A 14,007-nucleotide genomic window follows, 5' to 3' on the forward strand; every position below is an offset into this window, starting at 1 on the left:
AATATTTAAACTCTTTTGGGCATATAACAACTGCCCAGGTGGGTGGCAGGTAATGTTTAGTATTAGGCTCAGCTGATGCTTTTGATGACCAACTTATTTAAGAAAGTAGTGAGCCCAATAAACAAGGGGGAAATGTTAATCAGGTCAACATCCATATAGGTAGGCACTGTTGTATTCAGAAAACTGCAACACAATGTGACATGCAAAGTGATGCAAATACATTGGTTTTGCCTCCGTGTGCAATAAAACCAGAGGAACGCAGTAGCTCAAGCACCTGAGTTTTAGCAGACACTGACATTGAATCATAATGCACAAAATCAGTATGTAACTCAGGTTCTGAAGAAAGGTCACAGATCTGAAATGTTAATTCTGTTTTCTATAATTCTCTGATGCTGTCAGACTTGCCGAGTAATTCCAGGAGTTTCTATTTCAGTTTCTTAGGCTACTACATTTGGTCCATTTCCCCCCCCCCCCCCAAATCTTAATTCCTTTAAGATCTACAGTTTACCTACCTATCAGGTAACTACTTATGCATTCCCAGTTGCTGTCCTGAATCCCCACAATTTTTAAGCTTAAAAACAGCAGAGCTTAACTGCTTATTTTAAAATCCACCTACTTAAAATCCTCGCAGCCGATTACTTTAACAAATATACTAAATCATTTTTGACAACTTTAACCTTCTTCAGTTTTCCAGTACTCACAAGAAAAACTAATTTACTTAAAGGTTAACTACATTAATCCAGAACATGGACAAAATGTTTGAACGAAAAAATTACATTTTTACCTCATTTACTTTTCGGAGTTCATTCTGCGCTTCAACGTTTTGTGCATCCAAGTTTAACACCATTTCAAAATCTGAAGTGTTAGGGAAAGGAAATGATCTTATTAATTGAAACTAAAAATATCACAGGACTAAACAGTTTTTAAAATTAATATTAAATTTAAAATCACCGACCGCGACTCCGAGCGGTCTGTCCTATGGGTCTTGACAGCTTGCATCAGTTATTTATTTTTTGCACAGGAAGTAATAGTACTTCAGTCCACAAATAATTAAATGGTGAATGGAATAAAGAAGAGCTTTACAGCAATTCACCAACCTCCTTTTGCACCATGAAAGTTCTGCAGTTTCATACGAGCAGCACCTCTTCGAAGGTAAGCTTTCAAGAAGGAACTGTCCAGTGCGATAGCCAAATTGCAATCTGATTCTGCAACGGCATACCTGCACCAGAAAATAAAAACCAATTACACTGTAGCTCGCGCCGCAATGTGTTTCTTCACAAAGGTTTAAGGACTGTTAAATACGTTAATAGCCCATGGTGTTAAGGGTAGGATCCTGGCATGGATAGAATATTGGCTGACTGGCAGAAGGCAGAGAGTGGCAATAAAAGGGATCTTTTTCAGGCTGGCAGCTGGTGACTAGTGGTCTGCCTCAGGGGTCTGTGCTGGGACCACAACTTTTCACAATATACACTAATGATCTGGAGGAAGGTACTGAAGGCACTGTTGCTAAGTTTGCAGATGATACAAAGATCTGTAGAGGGACAGGGGGACAGGTAGTATTGAAGAAACAAGGGGGCTGCAGAAGGATGTGGACAGGCTAGGAGAGTGGGCAATGAAGTGGCAAATGAAACACATATAATGTGGAAAAGTGTGAGGTTATCCACATTGGAAGGAGGAATTCAGGCATAGACTATATTCTAAATAGGGAAATGCTCAGAAAATCAGAAGCACAAAGGGACTTGAGAGTCCTTGTTCACAATTCTCTTAAGGTTAACGTGCAGGTTCAGTCGGCAGTTAAGAAGGCCAATGCAATGTTAGCATTCATGTCAAGAGGGCTAGAATACAAGACCAGGAAGGTACTTCTGAGGCTGTATAAGGCTCTGGTCAGACCCCATTTGGAGTGTTGTAAGCAGTTTTGGGCCTTGTATCCAAGGAAGGATGTGCTGGCCTTGGAAAGGGTCCAGAGGAGGTTCACAAGAATGACTTGTCATATGAGGAACGGTCGAGGACTCTGGGTCTATACTCGGAGTTTAGAAGGATGAGGGGGGATCTTATCGAGTCTCACAGGATACTGCGAGGCCTGGGTAGAGTGGATGTGGAGAGGATGTTTCCACTTGTAGGAGAAACGAGAACCAGAAGACACCATCTCAAACTAAAGGGACAATCCTTTACAACAGAGATGAGGAAGGTGGTGCATCTGTGGAACTCTTTGCCGCAGAAGGCTGTGGTACCAAAATCACCGAGTCTCTTTAAGACAGAGATAGATTGGTTCTTGATTAATAAAGGGGATCAGGGGTTATGGGGAGAAGGTAGGAGAATGGGGATGAGAAAATATCAGCCATGATTGAATGGCGGAGCAGACTCGATGGGCCGAGTGGCCTAATTCTGCTCCAATGTCTTATGGACCCACAAGTTCCTCTGTGCTGCAGTTTTCTGCAGTCTTTCTCCATTTAAATAATATTCAGCTACTTTATTCTTCCTACCACGGTGCATAACTTCACATTTTCCCATGTTATATTCCATCTGCCAGGTTTTAGCACACTCACTTACCCAGTCCATATCCCTCTGTAGACTGTGTTATCCTCACCACTTGCCTTCCCATCTATTTGTGTGCCATTCACAAGCTTGACAATAGTGCACTCACGTCCCTCCAAGTCATCATTATATAGTGAGACTAATTGTGGCCCCAGCACAGATCCCTGTGGCACTCCACTGGTTGCAGGTTGCCATCTTGAATATGTTCCTCTTATCCTAATGCTCTGTCTTCTATCAGTTAGCCAATCAACTATCCATGCCAATATAGTACCTCAACGCTATGGGCTCTTATCTTATTAAGTAGCTTTTTGTATGGTACCTTATCGAATGCTTTTTGGAAATCCTAATATATTACATGTTCTGCTCACCTTTCATCTTTGCTGCTCGTTACCACCTCAAAAGAATTCTAATAGATTTGTCACGCATGATTTCCCCTTCACGAAGCCATGCTAACTCTGCTCGATTATGTTATGTATTTCTAAATGCTCTGCCATTATATCCTTTATAATGGACTCTAACATTTTCCCTATGACAGAAGTTAACTAACTTGTTTATAGTCTATAGTAACTTTTGTTTTGTCTCCCTCCTTTATTGAATAAAGGTGTTACATTGGTACTTTTCTAATCCTCTGGTGCTTTTCCAGAAATTAAAAATTCTTGGAAGATTGCTACCAGTGCATCCACTATCTCTGCAGCTCCTTCTTTTAATATCCTGGGATGCAACCCATCATGTCCAGGAGACTTATCGGTCTTTAGCCCCATGTGTTTCTCTAGTACTTTTATAAGTTCATAAGATATAGAAGTAGAATTAGGCCATTTGGCCCATCAAGTCTGCTCCACCATTTGATCATGGCTGATCTCATCCTGGCCTTAACCCCATCGTCCTGTCCGCTCTCCATAACTCTTCAAACCATTACCAATTAAAAATCTATCTAACTCCTCCTTAAATTTACTCAGCATCCACCACCCTCTGGGATAGTGAATTCCACAGATTCACAACTTTTTGGGAGAAGTAATTTCTCCTCAACTCCGTTTTAAATTTGCTGCCTCTTATTCTAAGACTATGGTCTCTTGTTCTAGAATGCCCTACAAGAGGAAGCATCCACTTCTACTTTATATATATCTTTTGTCATCTTGCACACCTCAATTTGATCTCCCCCTCATTCTTCTAAACTTTAGGTCTAAACTGTTTAATCTCTCTTCATATGACAAACCCATCTCTGAAATCAACCTAATGAACCTCCTCTGAACTGCCTCTAATGCCACAACATCTTTCCTCAAATAAGAGGGCCAAAAACTGTGCACAATACTCCAGGTGTGGTCTCACCAATGCCTTGCACAGTTGCAACAACACATCCTTACCTTTATACTCTATTCCTTTAGCTATAAATGCCAACATTCCATTTGCTATTTTTATTTTCTGTTGTACCTGCATACTAGTTTTCAGTGACTCATGAACAAGGACCCTGGATCCCTCTACAACAGAGCACTCCAAAGTATCTCCTCCTTTAGATAATAAGTTGCCTTCCCATTTTTCCTCGCAGCATCCAATTTTCTCTAGTGATTATTATTGTATCTATTTCTTCCTCCCCTTGATTATTTATTTTTGGAATGTTATTAGTGCCTTCCACCATGAAGACTGACGCAAAGTATTGTTTAACTCCTCTGCCATTTCCTGGTTCCACAGTCTCATTCTCTAAGGGATCCATGTTCAATTTGGCCTCTCTTCCTTTTTATAAAAACTCTTGCTGTCCTTTTTTATATTAGTTCTAGTTTATCCCCATGGTTTAACTTCTGCCTCTATTTAATTTTGGTCATCTTTTGTTGGTTTGTAAAGCTTTCCTAATGTTCTGGCTTACCCTATTCTTTGCCACTTTACATATTTTTCTTTCAGTTTAATATTATCCTTCACTTCATTGGTTAATGATGGTTGATATATCCCCTTCCTGGAATCCTTCTTCCTCACTGGGATACATTTCTGTTGTGAATCATGAACTATTTTTAGAAACGTCTGTCATTGCTAATCAACCGTCTTTCCCGTTAAACACCTTCCCAGTCCACTCCAGCCACATCTGCTCTCATTCCTTTATAATTGCCCTAAGTGTAGCACAATTGTTTCTGACCCAGGTTTCTCACTCTCAAATTGAATGCTAAATTGTACTGTGGTATGGTCACTGTTTACTTGGGGATACTTTACTCAGATTGTTTATTAAACCCGCCTCATTACATTACCAAATCAAAAATAGCCTGATCCCTGGTTGGACAGTTCTAGGACACTGTCCCAAATACACTCTAAATTCTACCTCAAGGCCCACAAATTCTACCTCTTTGTGGGCAGCACGATAGCACAAGTGATTATCACTTTATTCACAGCGCTAGGGTCCAGGTTCGATTCCCTGCTGGGTCACTGTCTGTGCGGAGTGTGCACGTTCTCCCAGTGTCTGCGTGGGTTTCCTCCGGGTGCTCCGGTTTCCTCCCACAGTCCAAAGATGTGCAGGTTAGGTGGATTGGCCATGATAAATTGCCCTTAGTGACCAAAAAGGTTTAGGAGGGGTTACTGGGATAGGGTGGGTGAGGGCTTAAGTGGGTCGGTGCAGACTTGATGGGCCAAATGGCCTCCTTCTGCACTGTACGCTATCTGTCAATTTGATTTTCCCAATCTACATGAAAATTAAAGTCACCATGATTGAAGTACTGCTTTTTTAAAGCTTTTATTATCTCCCGATTTATTCTCCATCCTACAGTGCAGCTACTATACGTCTGTGAAATCTGTAATTGTGCTTCAGAATATTTAAAAGACTTCTAAAAAGTCTGCATCATTAATAGGTGGGTCAATTGTACCTTCCTTGGTTAATACAAAATACTGGTCCAACAACACTTTTGACCTGGCAACCGTTGACCTGGAAGCAGTACTAACAGGAAATAATATACAATTATGCCATGTAACTGGCAGACACAAAAGAGAGTTGCAGATACACGGAGTTAAAGCAGAGGGGCCGGAGGGTTATGGCACAGGTGCAGACACAGAGAAAGCAGCTGGCAACAGAATAAAGAACACAGAATTTTTGTGAGGAAAAGCAGCAAATCACTCACAGGAAGAGGTTGATTTTTCTGTTTGGTGGAATAGGATAGGAATTATTGGAGCCAATAGACGTGCTGGCTAAGAAAGTTTAAAACCTGGAAGTGTGCCAGATGAAAACTGGAGATGCCAAGAAGAGATGCCTGTTTTCCCAGAAGTAGTCAAACTATGCCAGTGGTCTTGATGGTTGGTCGGTTGAAAAAGATTTCTTGAAAGCTACATCAGGACTGCCATGACCCGAGGGAGAGAGAGTTCATAGAAGTATGTCTTACTGATGATAATTATATCAGTGAAACTGGAAGGTGAGAGTTGTTATCAGATACAGCATCTGACCTTTCGTTTGTGAATAATGAACAGCATATTGTGGAATGTGTGTAGTTGTGTAGTACCACATTTATCTGGGGAGTGATGTGAATGTTTGTGGTTGCAAAAAGATTCTTTGTTCTATCGACTATTGCAAGTATAATTTAGCTTATTATTTAAAGTGTCACTTGCCTGTTAATTAACATGTAATCTGTGTTGGTTCTGATTCTTGTTAAAGGAAAAGATACAAAACGTGGACCTTTTTGATAATTTCTTTATTGGGGTCAACAAATTTGGTTATTCTGATTTATAGCTTCCCCATAGAGATTGTAACAATTCAATAGGTAAAGTTGCCATAGTCCCAGGTGACCATAGCTTCTTTCCTCCTTTGAGAGGGGAAAAGCTGACTGGTGGCGATTTAACCTGAGGATCACCACACCTCAGGTGAGGGGCAAATTTGAGAAGGCAGGTCTTCATGAATAACCTCAGCCGGTATGGGAACTGAACCAACTCTGGCCTCGCTCTGCGTCACAAACTAGCTGTCTAGCCAAGTGAGCTAAACTGACCCCAGTACTTCAATAGAAGATGAGTGATAATCTGCCAGAAAGGCTAAGTTTTCAACATATATTGAGAGGTTAAGAGAGAGGTGACAAGGCAGAGGGATTTTAGAGAGTTCCAGTTGGAGCGTTTATAGCCTTTTTTTTTAAGTTGTCACTGTCGAAATGAAGAAAATGCAGCAGCCAATTTGCACACAACTTGGTCGCACAAAGACATGGCCCCAAGACAGTTGAAGGCTTTGTTGAACAAAGAAGAAAATGAGAGAGGGAGGAATGCAGAAGAGGCAATAGTGGTATGAGCCGAGAACACACACGCCACATTAGGTTGCAGGGATTGGATGGGGTGAGCTCATGGAGGGATTGTTATCAAGGCAGTAATTTTAAATTGAATGTGTTAGGAGATGTGAATCAGGGAGTTCAACAAGGGCAAAGGAGGTGGAAGCTGAAATTGCTCAGCGACACAGTGCAGTGGGAGGTTTGTGAACAAGATGGAATACACATGGCATACAGTTAGTCAGGAATGGCAAACTTTGAAAAAGTAAAGGCCAGAGTCTACAAAGATTTGGATGAGCATTTCACCGAAGTATGCCAAAGATGCAAGAAAACAATTTAGCGAGACCGCTATGCATTAATATTTAAGCAAACACTCTCAGAAGACAAGGATTTCAACATTAGGGTTCAATATACAGTCCTAGTTAACACTAGGCACTTGCATATAACTATAACGAAAAGTTTAAATTAATGGTTTTCAGATGTTTGTGTAAACCATAAAGCAACAAGATCAGTTATGAAATCAAAATGTGCCCTCAGTGTTCCTTGTAGCAAAACTACTTAAGACCTAGTTTGTACTAAGCTTAATGAAAGTTAATAAATAGTACATTCTACTAATACTTAAATAAGAAGAGCTCTGTTTCATGGAACAGCCATATGGAATACAAAATATTTCTTTATAAATAAATTAAACTCCTTATAACTTTTATTGCTATACTTACTTTTTTATTTTTATGAAAGTCGATGCACGATTTGTAGGGAAGACTGGGTTATACGGATCCATTGTCATGGCTCTGGTATAACAGTCTATTGCTTCATCATATTTCCCTTCTCTGAAGTAATTATTACCCTGTCATGCAGAAAATCAAATATACTCAGCATCAGATTTATTTGATCCACTCAAGGAAGGATAACAATATGACATCATCTCCACATATAAGGCCGTGGCCAAACTGATTGAAAGTAGTCATTCACATGAAGATGCTGACTGCAACTTAGAACTAATATTTTTCTTGTTAACTTCTAAACCCCCCAAAAAAAAAATCGTCTTTGTGTCAGAAAACATAAGATAGAAAAATTATGGATAATTTAGTGCATCATGAATTCAAAAAAAATGCAACCCCTCACATTTCTAATATTACATACCATATCAGGAGAATTGCTTTGGGAACTGAAATTCGGTGTAAAAAGATGCTGAATTTAGACACCTTATATTGTATTCAGCGAGTGGGCCCAAGTTTCTTAAACTTCTGGGGCTGTAAATGGTGACGTAAATAGCACTGAAAAAAATTAATGATTTTTGTCACATTATTGTTTATGGGACTTTGCTGTGCAAATTGACTGCTGTGTTTCCCATGTTACAACAGTGTTATCCAATATGTTCTTCGCACGTGGTGAATCAGCAACAGGCATGTGCCAATTTGATTTTATTCATTTTGAGTTGCGCAATCCTGCGTATATTAAAATTGCAGTCGGGTATGATTAAGAGAATGGGTGGCATTTGCTTGACCACTATGTGTCCCTAATTGAGCAAGGTGGAATAAACCACATTGCTTTTAGACATAAAAGATCTGCCAAGCAAATCTTTCCAGACCTAACAGAAGATAATCAGTGATCAAATATTCCCATTGAGGAATAGTATTTGCAAGGAGCACAGTTGGAAAACAGAAGTCTGTGATTTTCTGTCCAGTTCCTGGTTGTGCTCCCTGCGAACTCCACTTCTTAGTGTCCTGAAATATGTTTTTCTATTATGTTTCATTAATGACGCATTACTTTTTTTAAAAAAAAACAAATGACTTTTTGCTGTTGTTCCACCCCGAGAGGCCTCAGTGTTAAAAGGGTCTAAGACACTGCAAATGTACATTCCTTTCACTTTTTAAAAAAAAACAAGATTGAGCTGCACAAATTTGTAATCCTGATTAACAATGATCTTCAAAAGGCCTTCGACAGAGTCGAATGGAAATACCTCATAGAGGTACTGGAGCGGTTCGGGCTTGGAACAGGGTTCACCGCGTGGGTAAAACTCCTATACAACGCCCCCATGGCGAGTGTACGGACCAACAATACCAACTCCCAATACTTCCAGCTGCACAGGGGCACCAGACAAGGATGCCCACTGTCCCCACTGCTGTTCGCGCTAGCAATCGAACCGCTAGCAATTGCACTCAGGGTAGCAAAAAATTGGAGGGGGATCCGAAGGGGAGGCAGAGAGCACAGAGTCTCACTCTATGCAGACGATCTGCTCCTCTACATCTCGGACCCACAAAGCAGCATGGACGGAATCATCGCGCTCCTGAAAGAGTTTAGAGCCTTCTCGGGCTACAAACTCAACATGAGCAAAAGCGAGATCTTCCCAGTACACCAGCAAGGGGGGGGGGGGGCAGCACTAAAGGGGCTGCCGTTCAAACAAGCCCGACATAAATTCCGCTACCTGGGGATCCAAATAGCCCATGACTGGAAAGGGATCCACAAATGGAACCTCACCAGCCTGGCGGAGGAAGTAAAAAAGGACCTGCAAAGATGGAACACACTCCCACTCTCCCTCGCAGGAAGAGTCCAGACGATCAAAATGAACGTATTGCCCAGGTTCCTCTTCCTGTTTAGATCCATTCCGATCTACATCCCCAAGGCCTTCTTCATAGCGCTGGACAAACTTATCATGGCGTTCGTATGGGGGTGGGGGTAAAAATGCTAGGATCCCAAAGAAGGTCCGACAGAAAACAAAATCCAGGGGGGGGCTTGCCCTCCCGCCGAATCTACAATTCTACCACTGGGCGGCAACAGCCGAGCGAGTAAGGGGATGGATCCAGGAGCCAGAGGCCGAGTGGGTGCGTGCGGAGGAGGCCTCCTGCATGGGGACCTCCCTCCGGGCCCTCGCCACGGCAGCACTCCCATCCCCACCCAAAAAACACTCCAGCAGCCCAGTGGTGACAGCCACCCTCCAATCCTGGAACCAACTGCGGCAGCAATTTGGCCTGAACAAAATGTCGGACAAGGCTCCCATCTGCAACAACCATAGGTTCAAACCAGCACTGACTGACGCCACCTTCAAAAGGTGGAGACAGGACGGGGGGACACTGACAGTCAGGGACCTATACACGGACGACAGGATCGCAACACTGGACAAACTGACAGAGAAATTTCAGCTAGCTGGGGGGAACGAGCTACGGTACCTGCAGCTCAAAAACTTCCTACGAAAGGAGACAAGGACGTACCCACAACCGCCACGACAGACACTACTGGAAGACCTACTGGACACAAGTATCCTAGAGAAAGGGAACTGTAGTGACATGTATGGCCGACTGGTAGATAGGGACGACACCGTACTGGACGCAACAAGAAGGAAATGGGAGGACGACCTGGGGATGGAGATAGGGTGGGGACTCTGGAGCGAAGCACTGCATAGGGTCAACTCCACCTCCACATGCGCAAGGCTCAGCCTGACGCAACTAAAAGTGGTACATAGAGCCCACTTAACGAGAAACCGTATGAGTAGGTTCTTCCCGGAGGTGGAGGACAGATGTGAGCGGTGCCAAAGAGGCCCGGCCAACCACGCCCACATGTTCTGGTCTTGCCCCAGACTTGTGGAGTACTGGACAGCCTTCTTCGAGGCTATGTCCAAAGTGGTGGGGGTGAGGGTGGAGCCATGCCCGATAGTGGCGGTCTTCGGGGTTTCAGACCAGCCAGATCTATTCCTGGGGAGGAGGGCGGACGCCCTTGCCTTTGCCTCCCTGATCGCCCGCCGTAGAATCCTGTTTGGCTGGCGGTCAACAGCACCGCCCAGAGCTGCAGACTGGCTGTCCGACCTCTCGGATTCTCTCCAAATGGAGAAAATCAAATTCGCCATCCGAGGGTCGGACGATGGCTTCCACAGAACGTGGGAGCCATTCATGCAATTGTTCCGGGACCTGTTTGTGGCCAACGTACAAGAGGAAGAATAGTCGGGGCAAGGTAGCCGGCGGGGAGGGGGGGGGGGGGGGGGGGGCTACGGGCTCGATACGGGGATTTGATGGCTAGCTAAGGCCCAAAACCAAACTAAATAAATGCCAATAAACATGTTGGGGAATGTAAAATATGTATGCCGGCGAAGAGGGGGAGGCCACAGTTATTACTACGAAGATGCTCACCTGTAAATATATATGTTAATTTTTGCGTGTTTTTTTTTTCTCTCTCTAACAATTTGTAATTTGTTCAATATAAAACATGAAAACTGAATAAAAAACATTTATAAAAAAAACAATGATCTTCAAAGTATTCCTCACAGTTGAAATATGTTGAGGCAATGTAGAGCAAACATACTTGACATTGCAGATGACATTCATCCAGCAGAACTTCATTTCTCCCCACTAGCTGCCCAATGATCTTAGTCACATACCTTTTCTTTCTCTGAAAGAGCTTTCTCTGCGTCTATTTCTTCATCTTCGGTGTCCGGCTCTGGAGAGCTGTCATTTTTATCCAGTTCTTCCAGTACTTTGTCCTAATGCAATAGAAGATATGCAAGATGAACGTAATCCTCCTTAACCCCAAAAGCAGTTAATATGGGCTCATTTCACCATATGCATAGACGATTCAACCTTTCGAATCTGCTTCGCCATTCAATACGATCATGGCAGATCCTCTATCTCAATGCCATATTCCTGCTTTCGCCCCACACCCTTTTATGCCATATTAATCTTTTTTTTTTTTAAATCACATTCTTGAATACATTTAGTGACTTGGCCTACACAGCTTCCTGTGGTAGAGAAGTCCATAGGTTTACCATGCCTTTAGTGAAGAAATCTTTCCTCATCTCAGTCCTAAATGGTTTGCCCCGTGTGTCCCCCAACCAGGGAAACCATCCCCCCTGCATCTAGTCTGTCAGCCCGGTTAGAATTATATACATGTTTCAAAGAAGTTTTTTTAAAATTAAATATCACAATGTTTGTCTTTTTATAGCAGGGCAATTGACAATCACCGTATAGCTTAAAAAACAAAAATCATGAACAAGAACATCACAGTATGTGGATATTTGGTATTTTACATTTTAGACTTTCTGAATTTCATCAGTGTACCCAAACTGGTGCTGGAGGATTTTCACAGTAATTTCATTGCAGTGTTAATGTAAGCCTACTTGTGACAATAATAAAGATTATTAAATATCTTGGTGCATAAATGTATTATGTAGTATGGCCCTGATAAATTGGGCCAGAATAATCTCTAGTTTGATCCTTGGTACAACCTGAGCTAGCTCTAACTTCAGTTTCAGGGTGAAAAGTGTGGGCACAGGACAAGTGTCTTAAACTTAAAGACAATTACAGGAGTACGAGGACAAAGTTGGCTAAATTGAACTGAGAAAATATGTTAAACGGTAGGACAGTAGAGAAAAAGTGGTAGATATACAAGGAGATATTCTCAGTAAAAGACATATTCATTAAGAAAAAATTCTATAAAAAAGTATGCAGCATTGATGGTTAACTAAGAGAGTTAAAGATTGTAGCAGTTAAAAGAAAAAGCTTACAATAATGCGAAAATGGGTGTTCGACTGAAAACTGGACCGATGTTTGAAATCAGCACGGAATTACGTAAAAAGATAAATTATAGTATGAAAGAAAGTTAGCTCAGAATAAAAAAAGATAGTAAGAGTTTCTACAAGTTTTGGAAAAGGAAAAGAACTAAAGTAATCATCAGTCCCTAGAAGATGAGACGAGGGAATGAATAATGAGAAACCAGGAAATGGGCTGCAGCACTGAACAGGTATTCTGACTCGGTGTTCACTGCAGAAGACAAAAAAACCATGAGTATTTGAAAATCAAGAGGTAAAAGGAAGGAACTTAAAATAATCACAATGGAAAAGGTATAGCGCGGCAAACAGTCAAGTGAAGTTGATGTCAAAATCAGGCCAGCCACAATCTTATTGAATGGCAGAACATGCTAAAGGGGCCGAATGACTTATTCCTGCTCCCAATTGTTATGAAGCATCATATCTGGACTCAGCATTCCACGGTTAGGGGTTATGGAGAGCAAGGAAGGTAAAACAAGGAATCACAAAGTTCCCACTCTATCGATAGAGAAGTACCTGAGAAAAGGCACCATCTCAGTGACAGATATAGCTTTCTCCAAAAGTCACTTGCCTATCATTTATTCTTTGGACTCCCGAGTTCAGAACGGAAAGTGAATATTTTAATCTCAAAGACCCTGCTCACCAAAAATACTACAGATCATGTGGAGGTCCTTCCAGGTAGTCCCATGGGCCACCTCATGTATTAAGAGAGAGACAGTGGCATTATAGCGATGTCACTGGAACTAGCCTGGACAAACTCCCTGGGGAATTTAAATTCAATAAGTAAATTTGGAATTTGAAAGCTTGACGTAAAAATACATCCGGTTCACTAACATCCTTTGGGAAGCCTCACCTGATCTGGCTTTCATGTGACCCCAAACCTGCAACAATGTGGTTGACTGTTAACTTCCCTCTGAAATGGCAGTAGTCCCAACTGCTCAGTTCTCAGGCAATTAAGGATGGGCAACAAATGCTGGCTTTGTCAGCAACACACACATCCCATGAAAACATATCAAATCTTTTTATTTTCGTACTCATGTCAAAGTGAGTTAAAAGATCCGTTGTATTACTTCTTGGTGCTGTTTGCTTATTTATAACTTTTATTTTGTAATTTAAACAAGTTTACAAGATGTCTGCAGTATAACACATTGCACTGAATATACAAATTAGAAAGGATTTTCAAAACAATGGAAGAGTTTAATAATAATATATTTTTTTAATATAAATTTAGAGTACCCAATTATTTTTTTTCCCAATTAAGGGACAATTTAGCATGGCCAATCCACCTAACCCGCACATCTTTGGATTGTGGGGGTGAAACCCACGCAGACACGGGGAGAATGTGGAAACTCCACACGGACAGTGACCCAGGGCCGGGATTCGAACCTGGGTCCTCAGCGCCGCAGCCCCAGTGCTAACCACTGCACCACATGCCACCCAATAATAATAATAATAATAATAATAATAATAATAATAATAATAATAATAATCGCTTATTGTCACAAGTAGGTTTCAATGAAGTTACTGTAAAAAGCCCCTAGTCGCCACATTCCAGCGCCTGTTCAGGGAGGCCGGTACAGGAATTGAACCCACACTGCTGGCATTATTCTGCATTTCAAGCCAGTTATTTAGCCCACTGTGCTAAACAAGCCCCTAAACAAAGTTTGGCAGACAGATGGAGCAATACTGGAAATCATGGTAAAATACATCATGATAGGTTGGCAC

At 41.9% G+C, this 14,007-nt stretch overlaps 1 protein-coding gene across 1 annotated transcript in view; it reads right to left on the reverse strand.

Annotated features, from left to right (window-relative positions):
* The window catches only part of rpap3 (RNA polymerase II associated protein 3), a 56,671-nt gene that overhangs the window by 40,780 nt on the left and 1,884 nt on the right, over nt 1-14,007 (reverse strand). Inside the window, exons 3-6 of the mRNA XM_038780439.1 lie at nt 11,119-11,220; nt 7,466-7,593; nt 1,098-1,219; nt 785-855 (exon numbers count right to left, since the gene is read on the reverse strand). Coding sequence (XP_038636367.1) covers nt 785-855; nt 1,098-1,219; nt 7,466-7,593; nt 11,119-11,220 — 423 coding nt within the window. The remainder of the gene's footprint in view (nt 1-784; nt 856-1,097; nt 1,220-7,465; nt 7,594-11,118; nt 11,221-14,007) is intronic.

This window comes from Scyliorhinus canicula, chromosome 20, assembly GCF_902713615.1.
Source record: "Scyliorhinus canicula chromosome 20, sScyCan1.1, whole genome shotgun sequence".
NCBI classification, from domain to species: Eukaryota; Metazoa; Chordata; class Chondrichthyes; order Carcharhiniformes; family Scyliorhinidae; genus Scyliorhinus; species Scyliorhinus canicula.